This window comes from Quercus lobata, chromosome 12, assembly GCF_001633185.2.
Source record: "Quercus lobata isolate SW786 chromosome 12, ValleyOak3.0 Primary Assembly, whole genome shotgun sequence".
Lineage (NCBI taxonomy): Eukaryota > Viridiplantae > Streptophyta > Magnoliopsida > Fagales > Fagaceae > Quercus > Quercus lobata.
Genome location: NC_044915.1, coordinates 41,735,028 through 41,755,328, shown reverse-complemented (window position 1 = coordinate 41,755,328; position 20,301 = coordinate 41,735,028). Strand labels below are relative to the sequence as shown.

General features: G+C 33.6%; 1 protein-coding gene across 1 annotated transcript; it reads right to left on the bottom strand.

Annotated features, from left to right (window-relative positions):
- Positions 1-10,661: 10,661 nt before the first annotated feature.
- Positions 10,662-18,138, bottom strand: LOC115970670. The gene is made up of 9 exons (XM_031090263.1): positions 18,031-18,138; positions 16,537-17,122; positions 15,495-15,644; positions 14,437-14,520; positions 13,947-14,018; positions 13,535-13,645; positions 13,339-13,452; positions 12,090-12,457; positions 10,662-11,276 (listed from the first exon to the last, which is right to left on the bottom strand). The coding sequence occupies exons 1-9, from the start codon at positions 18,136-18,138 to the stop codon at positions 10,662-10,664; spliced, it is 2,208 nt and encodes a 735-aa protein (XP_030946123.1).
- Between the last annotated feature and the right edge of the window lie 2,163 nt (positions 18,139-20,301).

The following is a 20,301-nucleotide window of genomic DNA, read 5'->3' as shown; positions in this document are numbered from 1 at the left end:
ATAGTAAATTGACCCAAAACCACCTACTCAAATCAATAATGCATTCACAAAAGAAAATTCCCAAGTATATGTATAATGGTGTTTTTGTTAAGGAGTGAAAAGCAGTGGAGCAACTATTATGACAAAGAATTCCATTAGCGTAATCATATTTATAATGAAAGTGGCAGAACACAAAGTGCTTTAGAAAATACTAGGTATTGACACATAGGTGGCTAAGAAAGTGAGTCCACTTAGAAGCACTCTGCTTCATGGAATGGGATATTCTCCAATTACTAATTCTCATGGCCCTTCAAACCACCCATGGAACAATGAATTTTAGACTCGAATTGGAAACTTTAGAAGAAGTAAAGGGAAATCCATAAAGCTGGATTGTAGGGGTCATCTATAAATATATATATATATATATATATATTTTCCATTGAGAGTGAAAGAAGACCAGCTATTTCAAGCATAACCTAATCTTTAAAACCTTAATAGTTCTTTTCATCAAAGTGAACTAATTTGAAGTAAATTAATTTGAAGTAAACAAAAGCAGATTAGATCCTAAGTCATAATTCTAACATCGAATTGATAGAAAGTAAGCATAAATGCAAACCAACCATAGACTACCACTAAACAAATTCAAACCCATAGCTCAGTTTCCACACCCAAAAAAAAAAAAAAAAAAAAATCAAATTGATTATCGTCAAAACACAGTACTAAACTCAGTTATAGAGTTCCAAACCCAAACTCAATCAATTACAGATACAAAGAGAAACACAGCTAAAACTACAATTTAATCAACTCTAGAATACAAAACAGAAATCAATGAAGCTGGGGTAAAAAATCTCAGAAAGGCTAAGAAAAAAAGCTAAACTAAAAGCTAAGAAATCCAAACTAAACGAATACCATACCTTTAACCTTGATTCAAATGGAGGAAAAGAATGAAGAGAAAGGCAATAAGAATAAACCTAGAAATTCAATAGCCGCGAAAAAAAAAATATTCAAATTGAAAGAACACTGCAAAAATTGATATAACTACACTAAAATTTGAGTTTCATTATTTCTTTAAATGTAAACAGAACACTAAAATAGTTAGAAATTAGATGTACATAGATTATCACAGAGGCAAACGTTACAATTCAAATTGAAAGAACACTAAAATAGTTAGAAATTAGATGTACATAGATTATCACAGAGGCAAACGAATACCATACCTTTAACCCTAATTCGAATGGAGGAAAAGAATGAAGAGAATAGCAATAAGAATAAACCTAGAAATTGAACAACCGTGAAAAAAAAGAAAGAAAAGGCTAATAAGAATCAACTATTTATAAGACAATAGTTATAGAGTCCTAATAGCTATAGAGTTCGGATTCCAAAAAAAAAAAAAAATTATAGAGTTCTAATTAAATTTGTTTAGTAGTTACCTTTGGGCCGGTTTCGACGGGCTGGATTGGTTGTATTGCCGACCAACATAGTTGATGGGCCATGGGCTGGACGAGACCCACGGCAAATGAGGCGCCATTTTTGGGTTGTAGAGGTTGCATGTGGGTGGTTTGTGGCAAATGGGTGGTCTAAGGAAGGATCTAGGTTTGTGGGTATGGTGGAAGATGTCTGTGGGTTTGTGGGTATGGTGGGCATGGTGGGTATGGTGGGTTTTGATGAGACCCATGGAAAATAGGGCATCGTTTCTGGGTTGTATAGGATGGATGTGGGTGGTGGGTGGTCTGAGGAAGGAGATCAATTGGAGGAAGGTAGGGAAGATATGGCAGACCATGTCTGTGGGTTTCCGATTTCAAAGATCAAAGCCGGATCCGGATCCTAAAAGTTTGAAGGAGATGGTTAGATCTAAGATGTGGGGGAAGTAGTTGAGATGGTCAGATATGAGAAGAGAGATTATCTGAGTTTTGGGTTGTAGGGGAAGGAGATGGTAGTGTGAGAGATATGAGAAAGATTTTTTTTTTCTTAGAAGTATCGATTCAGAGCATCGGGAGAATCGGGCTATTACGTTTTGTTTGTTTTTTTTTTAAATGTTGTGCTAATGTGGAAAATTGTGGGAGCTTCAAAAGCTTCAGTTATATATATAGATAGATAGATAAATAGTCGCTAACCTGTGTGATGCACGGGAAAGCTATTGACTATGAAAAAAAAAATCAACAATGAGTAAAGAATTTAAATTTATCTCATCATAGTCATAAGAGTAGTTTTAGGACCATATTATTTTACAACTTTTTGCTACAACTTTGACGTGGCAGTGGTAGAATGTTGTTTATGCACGAAAAATTATTTATAATAAAATCTAAGAAATTTAGAAATAGAAAACTGGGTTAATAATATGCATATTATAGACATTTTGCTAGTTAGTATTTTTTTTTTTTTAAAATGAAGAAATATTTAACTTCTGTACTTTTCTCAATCCTACTTAGTTGTGGTAATAACAATATAAATAATTCAAAATAGGAAACAATATTAAAATTATAACACCTAATTTTATTATCTTTTATGTTGAATCCAAACAAATAATCAATCAACCAAAAATCATAGCTTTAATTAAGAAAACAAAAAATCACATGAACCCAAATAAAAAGCATTTAAGGTAAAGAATTAAGATCAACCTACTGAGACGCAAATATGATAGACCAAGAATGTATTGACCCCTTATGATAAATTAACCAATTGATTTAGCCAAGTTAATTAATTAATTCAATTAACATGCAAAACACGTGGTAGCACAAACAAATCACCAACTAAGTAAATATGCAGCGGAAAATAAAGTTGACACAGTGATTTGTTTACAAATGGGGAAAATCAACACGGCAAAAACCGCACCGGGTGATTTTAAGGTCACCACTCTCGAGAATTCATTATTATCGCAACAAGCGGTTACAAGTAAAGGAATTCCAATACCTTATATCAACCTACAGTTGAACACTTACCCCAATACCCAATTGGACTTATTCTATAGTGACAATCTCTCCTTTTAATGCACGATTCCCAGTACGTGACTAACCAATAGATGCGAGGATCCCAGTACGCGACTTAATCACCAACTTGAGAAGGATATTGGCTACAAAGTTCTTCACTTCATCACACGATGAAGATCCTGAAGTTCCTTGGTTAGAAAACCCTACGGTGTACAAACACAACAGCTTCTTCAAGAGAAAGATGAATTAGGGCAAATTTTGTCTCCAGTCACAATTTGCATGAACACAACTTTGCTTCACACTCGTACAACCTTTGATGGCCCTTAAAATAATCCTTATATATGTTTAGGATTGTGAGAAAAAAAAGCCCAAACATATACTCATGGATTGAATGAAAACCAAAGCTGAAAATCTGTTTTTCATAGACCTCGATAGATAGCTTATCTATCGAGATAGCTGTCAAGCATCGGGCTTCAGCAGCTTTTAAACCTCGATAGATACTAGCTATCGAGTTTTAAAATCAAGTACTTCTTCACTTGTTTCTTGGATAGACTTCCATGGCTTTAACACTTGATCTTGAAACCTTGTTTCTTGAAGTATTAAACACATCATAGATCTACCCAATTACATGTAAAGTGCGTTTTGTCAAAGGATTAACCAATTACATAAAATATTGACTTATGTTTCTAACATGATTCACATATGTCCTAATAAAATACCAAAAACCCCTAGACTTCTTCCAAATTTATAGAATCCCCAAATTCTACTTCAAAACCAAATAAAACCCTTCAAATTCAACAAATGTATATATAACATACCAAATAAAAATTTATCCCTAGGCTGTAAGACATAGGTTGTAGCTTTGATTTTTCTCCAAAAAAATAGAGATGCTTCATATGTCATATACAATATAAAATAATTAGTAGAAATTTCAACACAAAAACCAAACCCACGAAAACAATGTCAATATAAATATGGAGATTAACCCAAATACTCAAAAGAAAATCAATTCTAAACATAACAAAAGAATAAGATAGAAAGAAAAACTCAGGCACATATGAAAACAAATAAAAAATTTGACATAAAAGATAAAATTTATTAATAACAATAAAAAAAAAATCCACATATGTTGAATTGATATTCATTAATAATAACAATATAAACAAATTCGACATAAAATTCATTAATCAAAGAAGCAATCAACTTTCATCCCGATGGAAGGACCCTATTTTCTGGTTGGAAAATAGTTTGAAGATTTGGAATGTCACTGTCATGTAGTTTAATGAAATTGTATGAAGATGGTACCTAAAAATCACATAAATACATGCTTGGAAATTGTAGGTTTACTCATGGGAGCCGTTAATTTGTCATGATGCAGTTGATATGGGATGGTCAGCACTTGGTGACCAATGCATTAATGACGAAAAACTCCTGGCTTGCTCATACTATTACAATTTTGTTGGAGTTTAGGTAGCAGATGTATCGGTGCTTTCTGATCAGGACCAAACAGCCCCTTAACCTTCACAACTCCACATTGCAGATATATCAGCATGGTTCTTAAATCAAATAGAAGACCAGTTCGGTGAGGGAGATCCAGTGTCGGCGAAGTCCGCCAAAATGACTCGGCGTTCCGAATGAACACCTCGTCGAGAAAAGTTCTCTAAGAAGTCCTTTCGGGCATCCTTATCATGGAATCTAATATGAGAAGGAGTAGGATCAGAAGAAGATGATGCCCCAGAACGAAGAAGGTTCTGGGACGGAGCAAATTTACGCTTAAGTGCCATAGACACGACTAACGTAAACAGAAAGAGAGGGAGAGAAAGAGAGACAATCAGAAAAGTCTCAAAACAATTCAAATATAACAAGTATATTGAAAAGAGAGTACGTATGCATGAGGAATGCATGAACATGTGATATGCAAAAAAAATTGCATCATGGGCTCAGCCCAAACCAATCCTACCAACACACATCAGTTTAACATATATAACACACATCTAAATGCATGAAAATATAGTTATAATGCATGTGTGATGCAATGCATGAAGTTTTAAGATCATGTAAACAAAACCCATCCCAAAATTTCAACAATAACTCATCAATTTTGAAAAACCCCAAAATTTTTCAAAAACCCCAAAACCTAGGTTTCAAAACATGAAATGCATGTAAATGAAGGAGATTAGAAGCTTACCAAGTGAAGAAAAACTTGAACAAGCTTGAAAAATCACAGGGGAAGAGGTTTGGAGTGAAAGAGATAGTGTTTAGGAGATGAATAGGTGCGGACAGATCGAGAGAGATCGAAGAAATTAGAATCAGATCGCGAAGAACCAATATATAGAACCTCAATAATTCTCGACAGATGAGGTGTCGAGAAAAACAACGTCGATAGATACAGCTGTCAAGAAGGTGTCAAGAAACAAAGCAAAGACATAAGAAGAGAATCTCGATCGATCCACCAGCTGTCGAGAAGCTATTGAAGGTCCAGGAACTTTTTTGTTCGATCCACCAACTGTCGAGGATCTGTCGAGATTGCGATAGAAAAAGACCTTAAGAGCTTGATAGATAGCCAAGTGTCGAGGAGGTATCGAGGAGGTGTCGATATTGCTTAAAAACGTTTTTCAAGAAGGGAAAAACACATATATGAATGCAATCAATCATGCAACTCAACCAAAGATCAACATTTTAAGCTCTGAAAATCATCTCTCAACAAAAAATTTAAGCATAATGATCCCAAAAACACACACACACACACACTCTAAACAAGTCTAACCAATTTTATATTTCAAAAACAAGTTAAGACAGTTTAGTAAGCATACATTAACACATGTAAAACCTTGTGATGGTCAAATCACACTGTACCTGTACATGTATCAAAAGTAGCAAAGAATATTGCGTGTTGTGTGTGAAAAACATCGCAAGATTGCAGAAGTGTATACATGTTATGACGATTTGAGATATGAAAAAATCACTTTAATTCACACACAATCATAACTGTTTGATGGGGACTATCACCTTTGAGGTACATCCTATAACTCCCACATCTCGTAGAATACACGCTTGCAATCATATTTAAAGCATTTTTGATCTATTTGCTTTTCATTTTCTTTGCATATTTTTATTTAAGCAAATCATGCATGAGCATATAAGAAAGAGAAAAGAAATACCCAATGACAATAAGCATTTGACATTCCAATTTTGACATTCATTGACACTGTACTTTTGCTATGCCGAAACATATAGGTATCATATTATGATTGGCGGGCAACGGTGGTGAGATAGTTATTTATGCCTTTCTCTTAGGATTTTCTAGTCCTACCCATCAAAAAGAATAATACGAGTGTTAAGTATAAGAGATCATTTAATCTTACTCATCACAAATAAGAGGCACAAAGCTCACTTGCTTAGTTGTGCGTAGAGATGCTCATTTAAGCTACAAGAGATACAAAGTTTAGAAAATTTTGTTTCAATGGCCATCCAAAGTACACAAGTACCAATGTACACAAAACACACACTGTTTTTGTATTTTTCAATTTTTTATTTTATTTTTATATGAAAAACAAAATAAACCAAAACTGAAAAGAAAACAAACAAAAACAAATTAAACAAGCAAAGCATAAAACTAGACTAGTTCAAAACAATAAAGCAAAACATACAAGTAATATAAGCAAAAACAAGAAGAGGAGAGAGAAAAAGTGATAGAATCACTTGAAGCCCTTTTCTTTCCGCACCCTAGAAGAACCTTTTCTTTGATTAAACCCTTGAACCGGCGATGAGGGGGAAGAATTAAAACCGATCAAGTTCGAAAGGAACATGAGGGCTTTGAGAAGATCTCCAAGGAGAGCAAGAGAGGATTGAAGCTGATTCTGGCTTCCAGATGCTATCATGCCATTGCTTTGTTGAGTGGCAAGCCATTTATAGAAATTTAGTTTAGTATGACCGGCAACTCCATAATGATGACAGAGATGCTGCTTCTTTTGTTTAGGCTTTTGAGAATTAGCCTTCTTAGCCCTAGGGTTCTTAGCTTCCTTCTTATCTTGCTTAGAGGGTGCTCCTAAGATAGATTTACCTTTGTCTAAGTTCTCACTAGCTAAATCAGTTTTAACATCATTGTTCTCAATTTCAACATTATTGATAGGCAAAACAAAAACAGTAGTACTAGTAGAAGCAGTATTACAGGAAGAGAAACCATACCCTAAACCTGTTCGATCAGAAGCAGATTTCTGAAGACTGAGCATCTCATCAAGCTTTGCACTTGAAGTCCTCTCCAATTGAGTTCTGACTTGAAACAGCTCCGCTTCAAGCTTCTTGGTCTTCTCAACCAAGAAATTGTTCTCGAACCTCAGTGCTCCAATAGTCTGATTAGCCTCATCAAATTTTGTGGAAAACTCTTCACGATCAAGCTCCACGTCACTGAGCTTCTTGGTGGTCAGCCTGTAAAGTTTTTCATGTTTCTTAGAAAGCTTGTATAGTTTCTCATAGGCTGTATGGATATCAATCCTAGTCAATCCTAGTCAACCCTAACTCGTAAGTCTGCAAATTTCCAACCAACTCTGTCAAAGGAATCTTGTCAATGTCCTTTGATTCCTCAATTGCCATAATCTTGGCATGGAATCTCTCAGATAAAGATCTAAGCACCTTTCTCACAATCTTGGGTTTAGGAATGATTTCTCTAAGATTGAAAACTGAGTTCACTATGTCCTTGAACTTGGCATAAAACTCATCGAACGACTCATCCTCCTCCATCTTAATCTCTTCAAAGCTTGTAGTGAGCCTCTGAAGCTTTGAATTCTTAACAGCCTTTGTTCCCTCATAGGTTGTCTAGAAGATGGTCGATGCTTCCTTAGCAGTTTCAGTGGAGGATATCTTCTTGAACTCCTCATTGGTGACTGCACTGAATAAGGCATTCAACATTCTGCTGTTGAAGTTTGCCGCCTTGATCTTGGCATCATCCCAGTCAGCCAGTGCTTCCTTCAGCTTAGTCCAGTCTATCTCAACAGCTTGCCACACTCTCTCATCTAAAGACTGCAAGAAAACTCTCATGCGTACTTTCCAGTATGCATAGTTAATGCCATCAAATAAAGGAGGTATGATTAACGACTGTCCTCTATCCATGACAAACAGGGGTCAATAGATCAACATAGTAAAGATTAAACCTTAATCAAAGTGTGCTTGCTTTGATACCACTTGATAGGCTAAAAACAAATTGACCCCTTGTGATAAATTAACCAATTAATTTAGCCAAGTGAATTAATTAAGTAAATTAACATGCAAACGCGTGGTAGTACAAACAAATCACCAATAAACTAATTATGCAGCAGAAAATAAATAACATGGTTATTTGTTTACGAATGGGAAAACCTAATGACAAAAACCCCATCGGATGATTTTCAGGTCACCACTCCTGAAATTCCACTATTATCAAAATAAGCGGTTACAAGTAAAGGAATCTCAGTACCTTATATCAACTTACAGTTGAACCCTTACCCCAATACCCAATTGGACTTGTTTTGTAGTGACAATTTCCCCTTTTAATGCATGACTCCCAAGTACGTGACTAACCAATGCGCGAATCCCAGTACGCGACTTCAATCACCAACTAAAGAAGGTTGTTGGCTGCAAAGTTCTTCAGTTCATCCCAACGATAAAGATCAAGAAGATGCTTCGTCACAAAACCCTACAGTGCACAAACACAGCAACTTTTTCAAGAATGATGAACTAGGGCAAAACTTTTTCTTCTGTTACAAATTGCTTGAACAAACTTTACTCAATATTTGTGTAACTTATGTACACTTTGACGGCCTTTAAAATAATCATTTTGTATGTCTAGGGTTAGAAGAAAAGAAAGCCTAAACGCATAAAACCGGATTAGAGTCAAAACAGAACTGGAATTCTGTTTTTCATAAAGCTCGACAGATACCTGTCTGTTGAGATGCTGTCAAGCAGCTGTTGACCCACGGGGCTGGAACAGCTTCATAAGCTCGATGGATAGCTAGCTGTCGAGCTTTAATGAACATCACTTCTTCAGCTTGAATCTTGGACAGACTTGCATGTCTTCAACACTTGATCTTGAAACATAGTTTCTTGAAGTATTAAATACATCCTAGATCTACCCAGATTCAAGTAAAGTGCGTTTTGTTAAAGGATAAGCCAATTACATAAAATCGTGACATATGTTCCTAATAAGTGAATCACATATGTCCCAACACTTCTTCACTTGTTTCTTAGACAGATTTGCATGGCTTCAATACTATACTTGAACTCTTGTTCCTTGAAGTATTAAACTCATCTTAGATCTACCCAATTACAAGTAAAGTACATTTTATCAAAAGATTAGCCAATTCTATATGACATATGTTCTAACAAGTTCTACATATGTCCTAAAAAAGGTGATTCAAGTTAAGATTCAAGAACATACAAGTTGCAGAAAGAAGATTTTAGAATCTGCCTGGTTCGATAGATCGAAGAACAAGCTCGATCGATCGAAATACGAGTCTGCAGAATTTTAATTAAGCCTAAACAACAGTTCAAGCCCAAAAAGGATTAGGGTTTCAGATCTACTTCTTCTAGTATATAAAGGAAACCCTAGGCAAGTTTTATTATGACTTTGGAGGTGTTCTCTTGGAGTCATAAACAGGAGAGTTTGTGTTGATAAAACTTTAAGTGGGTTCTCAAAGTCACAAGTGTGGGTGCTTGTGTTGCAAAGGCCTAATAGAGAAGGAGTCCATGTATTCGGAGCTTGCACGTGGTCGTGTCAGTAAATTCTACATGTGGTAGCAATAGGATGTTAGTGGTTTAAGTCTTATTGTAAACTTCGATTCTCTATAGCGGATTTGTTTTTACCTTGAGGATAGCTAGGTTAAATCATTTCTAGGTATTTTACCGGTTTGGTTTTCCTAGGTGATCATATCATTATGTTCTTTATTTTCGGCTGTTTTACATGATATGACTTTATTGTTTTAACCTAAATCTGAATAATAAACCTAAGTATTCAATTAGTTAATTAATTAGGTTAAGCAATATAGTTTACAGGGATCTAAAAACCTAAAAAATAGATTTCTAATTCACTATGCAATAGGTTGAAGGAAATAGAAACCTTGTCCCTAAATTATTATGCAGTCTAATTTGAAATTATATTCTTCTTACTTTTTTGCTAATTAAAATACATTAGCGATCTTCAATGGCACATTAAAAAAAAAAAAAAGCTTATTTTTGTTCCTCATTCTTTTTGAATGACATTCTCTCAATATAATGAGATTGAAGTAGTTAAATGTAGAGGTCAGATGCTTTTTGCTTTCATGCACACATTAAAATTTAAATCAAGTCTTATCCACACAAACTTGCTTATGAACACATTATTATATTTGAACTTGACTCATTTTATAGTCAAGCTTAAACATGAGTATGAGACTGGTTTGTTTACTAAATTTAATCTGACAAATTTAAATGAAAACGACCAACTCTATAATATTTTTAGTTCGTACAAACTGTATATAATTAAAGTTGATCAACTCAAAACATTCAAATTCACGATGATAATAAAAAAATAAAACATTCAGACAAAGTGGACTCCCAACAATAAATTATAGTTCAACAACTTAATTAATTAGGTAGATAATATTGAATTCACACAGATAAATGTTTTACTTTATTGAAATAGAACACACGGTACAAGTCCATCATCAATATTAGTGGAAAAAATTTATCAATCAATAACCTGAGTCATCAGGCTTTTGAAGAAGATTGGAATGTAAATACTAGTTACTCATCCAAATAAAGCCAGTGAGGAATAGTCACCCTGTATTTACGTTGTGGCACCTTCTTGAAGGTAGCCCACATCAAATGAAAGAAGAGCGGAAAGACTGCCATAGAAGACATTGTTACCAGCAGGTAGGTCACTATATACGAGGTGGAAGACACAAAGTTTAGTTGAGTCCTGAAGATGAAGAAATGTCCAGTTGTGAAAGATACCAAGGTAGAAGCTATAGACATATAGAATGCTATTAAACCCAACAAAAGCTTCCATGGTAAGGCACGGCGAAAATCTCTTTCTTTACACCCAGATGTGAGAATTGAAAGGAACATGACCACTGCTATGAGTGAAGTGTAGAAGGAGACAAAGGATGAGGCAGCGAAAATTTTGGATGCCTTAACGTGTTTGTTATCTCTGACATCATCGGGCACGGAGATTGCCGTGGAAAAGGTTATCGAGACGAAGAGACCTGCTACGACTGAGCATGCATCCGATGTGCTGCTTAGCCAATCCCGGCCCTCTTTAACAACACTCACGTGGTTTTCGGTGAAGACCACCTCTGGGATTTGGTCTTTTTTGTTGCAGAGAAAGAGGAACCTTCTTGGCATGGATTTCTGTATGTACTGCGTTCCATAAAATATATAGAAAAACAGTAGTTTATATTATACTATTCATGTAAAATTTACACGGTAAACTATAATTATTGGTTTATATTACCTATTGTATTATCAACTGAAGATTTGCAAGGAAAGAATTAATGAATAATTTAATAATTAGTGAGAGTGTAACCACTTCTCACATAAAGAATATAGCACGAGAAAGTTTATTATGTAATATACTAGAACCTAATTTTTATTATGTAATATACTAGTCAGTAATTCATGTAATGCGTGAAAAAGTTTACGATAATAAGATCCTTTTTTCTTTTATTTTCATTTTGTCTAAATATGAAATCTTATAATTACAATAGTTATTAATAAATATTTATTATGATTATATTTGTATATGTAATTATATATTATTGCATTAGGCATTTATTGTATGGTGCTTATATATAGAATATATATTCAGCTAGTTAATGAAATTATGATTTACCAAGATTCTAACGGAGGGTTAAATGTAGAGTATATTTAAATATTAAAATAATGATGAGTAAAATTGTAAGAGCTCAAAAACTTATGTGACATAATATATTATAAAGTTAACTATAAGTCCAGTACTTTAAGACTCAAAATTGAACCAGTCGTGAGGTGTATTAAGCGCATTCAAAAAATTATTTTGAGTGATCTCTCTCTCTCTCTCTCTCAACAAAATCAAATGCTGAGAATGTTATCCTGATCATCACATTATTTTGTAAACCTAGGAAAAATATTATGTATAGAGGCCTTGGAATCTCAAGAAAATTCCTCTTAAGCTTGGTTGTTTTGGATTCGTACCTCATACCATCTGATTTCCCACTGCATTTGGGATGCGGCTCCTGGAACTGGCCAATCAAATTCTGCTTTCATCGCAGCAAGATGCAATGCACTATTCCCTTCATCATCCACTTCATAGAATATGCTTTTTTTTATAATATTCTTCTTCTCGAGTGAGAGTAGAAGCTCATACACATGAGGTTGCTTATGCTCCACTGACAATAGCACAATGTTCTTCTTTTTCTCATCCACGTCATACATGGCCATGGGATCACGTTTAAGGGCTTTCTTAACCATTTCGGAAATTCCATTCTTTGCTGCAATCAGTATGGGTGTTGCATTACTTTTCGCATTTGACTGAAAAAGGAACTCCTTTTTCTTTTCCTGCTCTGTCATTGCATAGGACAATAAATTTTACTCCAATTAATACCAAAACTCTTCCTTTTTTGGGAGCCTAAAAAATATTGAGCAGCTGCAACATATTTATTCTTTTTTTTTTCCCCCTTTGAAGAAAAGTACATAATTTCTCCATAGCTTCCTAATAAATTAAATCTTGAACTTCAAATTATTTCAATTAGGGTCTGTTTGGAAATAGCTTATTTAGCTGAAATTGATTTTTTTTTTTTTTTTTTTTGCTGAAAGTACTATAAATAAAACTAAAAGGAAGTCGAAATAATACAATGATTCCTATAAATAGTACCAAAAAGTACAATGAGACCCATAAATAATAGCAAAAATAAACTAAATAGTAAAAAAAAAACTAGCTTTTTAAACTAGTGCCAAACGCACAAATAAAATGGTTTCAAGTTTCATGTTGGTAATCAATCATCTAATTTGATTTCATCATTCCTCAATACACAATAGATTCGACACCACATAGTTTAATTTAAATAAAACTCTATTACTACAAAACTTCAAATTGTTGCTCAGTTAATAAGGAAAATAATTTGCATGAAACTTATTTGAAAGTTAACAAGTAAAATATGGATGATCACAAGTAAAAGAACATCCATCTTAATAGGAGTTGTGTCAAAATGCTTTTAAGAACGCATTGAAACTTTATTTATTTATTTTTTTTAAGTTCAGGATTTCTTTGTCACAATTAAAAATTCTTGATTAAGTTTTTACTTATCCCAAACTCTTAAAAGGGAATCCTGTAATTTTCCTTCATTCTTCTAGTTCCTTGAAAAAAGTTAACGTAGAATAGACTAGAATTAAATTTTGCATGGACAGTTATCACCGGGTAAGTTGGAAGGAATTGAAGATTTACCTTGTGAAGCTGGAAGCTGATACATTGAAGTGTGATGCAGTAGTTTGTTCATGATTAGAATGGACCACGTATGCCTCACCTTCTTCTCCCATACCTTCCGTGCCATATCCGATCCTAAAGACATAAAACCAATTGGATTCGTGTCTTTTAAGTAATACAATAATAGAACAGAAATTAATGGACAGTGTTTGGATACCAAATATAGTTAGCACTGCCTTGGAGACAAGTCCTACAGGCGAACAGCAGGTTTTGTAATTAGGTGGAACTGCTAATCGAGGCCCTCGATCTCCTTGGCGTGATAAGTCTCCTGCAATAAAAAGAATAAGTGTAACGTTGGGATATTACAAATTTCGCTACGCAAGTCTTACAAACTAATGGACCAATTCATTTAATAGTATCGTTCTCTTAATAAGATCCAATAGCAACAGAAGCTCAAGTTAGACCACTCAAATAAATTTTTGTGCTAACTTTTTCTCAAACTTATATAATTGTCATAATAATAAAATAAAATAAAGCTTCTTTAACACTCATACAATTAGTGTGAACATTTTCTTTTCTTGTAACATATTGTGGTGTGAACATTTCTCGCTTTGATATAAAGTATGTACCTTCCTGAGGGTTCTCTGTATCAGCTTCCCTCCTTGGGCGTTTTCTTTTCTTGTAGCATATCGAAGAAAATACTGAAAATGAAAAGGAACTCAGTTATAAGGCAGATCTCAAATGAAAGTTTCATTAAATTGACATATACAAAGACAACAAAACAGAAATAAAGCAGGGTACAATGGAGAATACCAAATATAGATAACACTGCCTTGGATACAAGTTTTAAAAACTCAAAGCAGGGTTTGTAAATATGTGGAAGCTTTGATTGAGCTTCGTTGAGCGATGGGCGTCCTATACACAAAGACAATCAATCAATATAAATATGTTTATTAATATCATTGTCCTAACCAATAACAATTAATAGAAGCTCAAGTCATGAGTACTTTTTTTTGTCCCTTTTCTATGTACTTGAACAAACTAATGTCAATGTGCTTTTTTTTCCAGAAACACATTCAGATGTTTGTGTGTGAGAACATTTATCACTTAGGCGTCTACCTCCATGGTTAGCCTGTTCTCTTTCAAGGTCCACTCTATCTGCGTCCTTAATTACCTTCTCTACGTCGTCCATTGTTAAAAATGCTGAAATGAAAGTAGTTCAGTTACAAAGCAGTGAAGCACATTGTATATGAAAATAAACACATATCCTTTTTTGGTAAATAATGTAATTTCCATTACAACTAAAATTTTCCATTGAACTCTTAGATTTCTCAAAAAAAAAAAAAAAAAAAAACTCTATTTCTAAACTATTTTAATTCTTCTTATTAGTTAGCCACTATTGATATAAATACATAAGTAATCTGCACTTGAAAGTTATCTGAGCACCTAAAAGACTAGTCACATAAAATGTAACGAGTATTTTAGTGTAAAATTAAATAAAATAAAAGCATATCTTTCTTAAGCCCCTCCACACACACACACACACACAGACATACATACATATATAGGAATTTTTAGGTTTTTGAGACTACCAATTTTTAATTTTAGTAATGATTTAGACCCTAAATTTCAAATTACAGCCTAATCACCTTTAAGCTTAAGATAGATGATTTATATTCGTAAAGGTAAGACATATTTAGGATGAAGTATAAACTATTCAGTTCACATGTCTAAATCAACCAACTTAAAGCAATGCATGATAATTAACCCGTAAGTTAACATATAGCAACAGTTAATTGGAAGTAAATGTCAATAAAGATTCGAAGGAACTTGAGTTACGGAAGGGTTGATAATTTTGTTCCGTGACATTAATAATATTTTTCTTCAAACTGCTTTGTAATTGTTGGTTTTATTTTTAAACATGAATTTGATAGTTACAATAGAATGAGAGAATTCAAGACTTTGATGCTTTTATTCAAAATATATCAAGAAGTGCTACTTGTATTACAAAATTCTTGACAACTTTGTAATCCGATATTAGAAAAAGAAGAGTAAGTAGGAGCAAATGAAAAGAAAGAAAAAATGAGTGACTTTAAATACACTATTAACATATCTTGAAAATTGTTCACCAAAAAAAAAAAAAATAAATAATCTTGAAAATTTTACAGTATACTTACAGTGATAGATGATCTTTTCATACCAGCAAAGATCGCTGCCACTTTTGAAGGCGGACGGTTTATGTGCCAGGAGATGGAGAGGGGTATTGCCATCCTTGTTGACAACGTTTACAAGATGTTCATACTTGTTAAGTATTATAATGGACAATTCTGCCAAGCATAATAACCAAATGTGACTTAATATAATAACAAATTAATAGCATTTCAGGCGTATCTTAGATTCTAATTAACAGCCACCTCTTGCACAACAGCACAAGTTGTCAATTCTCATCAACTGTTCTATCACATTTATTTACTAACTTATGTCATAATTTCACCGTTTATAATCCACTTCAAAAACTCAAAATGTAATTTATATTTCGTCGGTTTCGAAGTAAAATATTTTCTATTTTTATGTGCTTTTTTGCATGCAAAAATTTGGTCAAACATTATGTAAAATATTTTCTGTTTATTGTAAAACCTTTTATAAAATGTTTTAGCCTTCAAATTTTGATAAAACATCTTACAAAAACATAAAGTGGATTCCTCTCCCCCATCTAGTGGTTAGGTCATCGATTCAATGGGCTGGGGAGTCGATGTTGACGGTTTGATGGCTGGAGCTGCTGTTACAAGAACCAATGGCAACTATCCCGTGTTTGGAGTTGCAACTCCAATGATTAGTGCCGTCATTCTGGTGATTAGGGATGCCATTCCGACGATCGGTGTCATTCCAACAACTTGTTCTAGTAGTTACGTCACTGGAGACATTGTTCTGACGATTTGGTCACAAGGCCTCTGTTACTAGTGACTTTAGTGACTGAGCTATTGGTTTTTGTGGTTTTTGTGAAAAATTTTACTTGTCATACTAAATACTCAAAAATATATTATTGAAAACATTTTACATGTAAAATTTGTAATATTTTACTTCAAAACAAACTTAGTGATATAATATGAAATAATATTAAACAAAATAATGTTAGGGGGAAATTAATAAAAGCTCTACATAAATTATCCTCTGTGCACGAGTGTAGTGTTCCTCTTAAGCATGAAAAATATTGCTCACCATAGTGTTCTGCAGAGATGGCACGGTGGAGTATAGTGTCACCATCGTTCCTTTGACTGTAAAAGTAGCCTTCTACCCGGTTGCAGATAGAAGCCAAGTATAGAAAAGCGTCTTTGTGACCATGAAGAGCTGCTGAGAAGAAAGGGGTCTCACCTTCATTGTTAAGAACACTTAGTAATGCTCTTGACCGTGATCTTTTAACTATGCTGCGACACATCTTCTCACTCCCCACTGTTGCTGCAATGTGGAGAGGGGTATTTCCTTCCATGTTTGCCTTTTCTAAAGCACTCATTGCGATGTGTTCATGACCGGTTCCCCATGGTAATAATTCTAGAAGTCCTTCAAAAATATCTTCACGTCTATTGTAGGCTGCTAGGTGGAATACTGTGTCATCTGACTTTGTGACCTTGACATCGAAGGCCCAATTTTGTCCTTTACATTGAACAAGGACATCATCCCAATTACCATTGACGGCACTTTTAAACAATCTTCTTTGGGCCTTGTCGAGGTTGAAGATTGAAGTCTCCTCGCATTTTTTAATATGATCTTGATCTTGAAGCCAATCTGAAATCCACTCCATCTCCATCTATATGGAACAATGAAGATGAAAAAAATGGACAGAATAATTAGGATTAGTTTGTGTAGCAATTAATGGATTTTTTATTATTTATTTATCATTTTATACTTGAAATGAGTCTGATCCACAAACATCCCCAAACACGCCAATATATAAAAATAAAATTTTTGTTCCATTGATTTTGTTTAGAAAATTTAAATTTTGTTGGGGGGGGAATCATTCAAAACATTGTCTGTTAAGTTTAAGTTTCAAAACTACCCTTATCAATTTAAACTATAGTTATACAATCAATTGAGCAACAAGATTTTCGGTTGTGCAATCAATTAAAAAAGTTTAATTCTTTTTAAAAAGTTTAAAAAATAATTTCTTAACCTACCCTTTATTTTATTTAAAAATTCAATATATGATCTTATCATTAGAGTTTAAATTAATAATAGTAGTTTTGAAAACTTATACGTACAATTTTTTATTTTTACTAAAAGGCATCACAATATTGAATGATGTTCCCTTAACGAGTTAAATTTTTTAACAAGGACCAAGAAAGTGGGATGAAGATAGTATATTTTTTTGTCCTTGCACTTACTATAACAACTCTTGCTGGCAGCTAAGTTGCCTCTCATCTCTATTTAAAATAGATCAACTTCATGAATAAAATTAGATTTGGTAAATCTAAAAGTTTCCAATACCACGCTTTTCTCTCATATTCTTAGGGTCTTTTTTTTAGATGGTCATAACATATTGTTAACTCCGTAGTTCGAACATTTCTCTCTTAGATTTTTAAGCACTTTGTGCATGAGAGGTGTCAATTAAACTACATGTGAATCTCATACAGAAGACTTTTTTTCCCCCCAACATGAGAGAGAGGTGTAAATGTGTAATACATGAAGTGAATAAAATAATTTTATGCATCGGAGTACCTTAGATGTTTCTATTTTTGTTTCCAACATGTCCTCTGTTGACGCAGGAGTCCAGGGGTGATCAATCATGCACTTGTCCGCGTCCTGTATTTCTATTTTTGATGCCATCTTAGCACATTCAACAGAAATCCTCCCAGAATTCAATGGCACCAATCCTGATTGAGTGGGGTTCACCGGCAATCAAGAAGATGATGTCAATCTCTAAGAATATAATTGGGAAAGTAACAAATTACATCCTTAATTGATTTTATTTAATTTAGTTTCCATGTTAGTCTTTTAGTAGACATAATGATTTCTATTAAAATTTGAATATTCTTCCCTAATTTATTTCTACAGTTTATTTCCTACTTTGTTTAGAAGTCTAAGGTAGGGATGGTAATGATGGGGAGGGGCGGGGCCGAAGGATGGGATCTTCACCCCCATCCTACCCCATATGATGGGGAAAGCTTCCTTGCCTCATCCCCATCCCTTGGGGCCCTGCCCCATCTCTTAAAATTCTATTTTATTTTAACTTGCCTCATAATTATTATAATTTTTTTAATAAAATCTATTTCATTAATATAAATATACTTGAAATTACAACTAATTTTATCTTATCAAATCAAACTAATTATTAGCAATAGTTAAATAATATTATCAAAGTATTTAACAAGACAATATAACAACAAAAACAAACAAAAAAAATTGAATATTCATGCATTTAAATAAGCTAGTATTAATTTATTTGTTTAAATAGCATAAATTTAGGATATGAAAATTTTATAATTGTAATTCTTATCAACGTGAAGTTGGATGGGGATGGAGTGGGGTGGAGCTAAAATGTCTAAATCTATCCCTATCCCGCCCCAAAGCGGGGGCTAAAATCCGGCCCCATTCTTATCCCACCACCTTTGTGGGGCGGGGAAAACCTACAAGGGGCAAAGCAAGTCAAGGCGGGGCGGGGCAAAAAACCTAGAACAATTCCTTTAATTTATTTGTTAATTATTTGACATAAAAAAATAAAAATAAAAAATTAATTAAAGAAAGTTTTGAAGCTTAAAATTTTATGGCAAATACCATATATAGCTATAGGAGTGAGGTTGTCAATTAATTTAATAAATAAGATAAGATTTGCACATATAAAATTTTTTACGGATAATTGTCTTTATCATTATGTCAAATACAAGCCTCTTATTCAATTATAAAAACTTTCATAAATTTGAGTTAACTAGAAAGGATCAATGTAATAATTCAAGAGAACACATCTTACTTCGGATCAATATCTCTCTAGTCACTTTTTTTTTTTTTTTGGATTAGTATCTCCAGCCCCTAAATTACTAAAAGATGGTTTAAGCCCCCCCCCCCCCCCCCCCCCCCAAAAAAAAAAAAAAAAAAGGTTCTACTTACAGGAAAAAATGTCTCTGGCTGCCAAGTCATATTCCAAGACCATAAGTTGGAGTTGAGCTTTCCGAGGCAATATTGTCCTAGGCGCACTAGAAACCTACCAATTTATTTACAGCATCATGTTGGTGATTTCAGCAAGCTATTTATAATGATAAAAAAAAGGAGATGGCACAGTAAAGCCGGGTCCATAAGACTTCTTTTTTTTTTTTTTGAAAGGGGGTCCATAAGACTTGGAGTTTAATTAAGCTAATATTCCATATTATTTGCCCGATGAGTGCACTCTCTCCGTCACCTTTTGAAGTACATGGATTAAAACCTTTTTCTGTTCCAAAATAAAGTAAATAAACTAGAATCTTGCTTTAAAAAAGACAAAGAGGGAACATATTAACTTAAATGAAAAATGAAAAGTAGGTTTTAGTTAACTCAACTGGTAAAATTTTTTAATGTTGAATGATAAATCTGAAATTCAATGTCCGCTTTCACTAAAAACCGATTGGTGTCATAACTAATGACAAAGAACACAATTATCAATAACGAATGTCATAATTTGAAACTCTATCAAAAAATAAAATGAGAAAGGAAGAAACCTAGCAATTTATTTATACCATCATTTTGGTGATTTGAGCAACTATTTATAATGATAGAGGAGATTGTGCAGTAAACCCGGATTCACAAGACTTAGAGTTTAATTAAGCTAATATTCCATATTATTTGCTAGTATGAGTAGTCTCTCTCCATCCCCTTTTGAAGTACAAGAATTAAAACCTCTTTCTGTTCCTAAATATTAAAAAGAAAAGAAAGGAACTAGAACCTTGCCTTAAAAAGGATAAAGAGGGAACGTGTTACATGTTTTTTTTTTTTTTTTTTTTGGGAGGAAAGAAACATGTT

Bases quoted from the DNA above. Each gene is read 5' to 3' on its own strand.
- LOC115970670 (XM_031090263.1), bottom strand. From the start codon at position 18,138: ATGGCATCAAAAATAGAAATACAGGACGCGGACAAGTGCATGATTGAT. The intron at 13,646-13,946 runs GTACATACTTTA...TTTTTATTGCAG, and splicing joins TACAGAGAACCCTCAGGAAG to GAGACTTATCACGCCAAGGA. The intron at 11,277-12,089 runs GTACGAATCCAA...TATGGAACGCAG, and splicing joins GGGAAATCAGATGGTATGAG to TACATACAGAAATCCATGCC.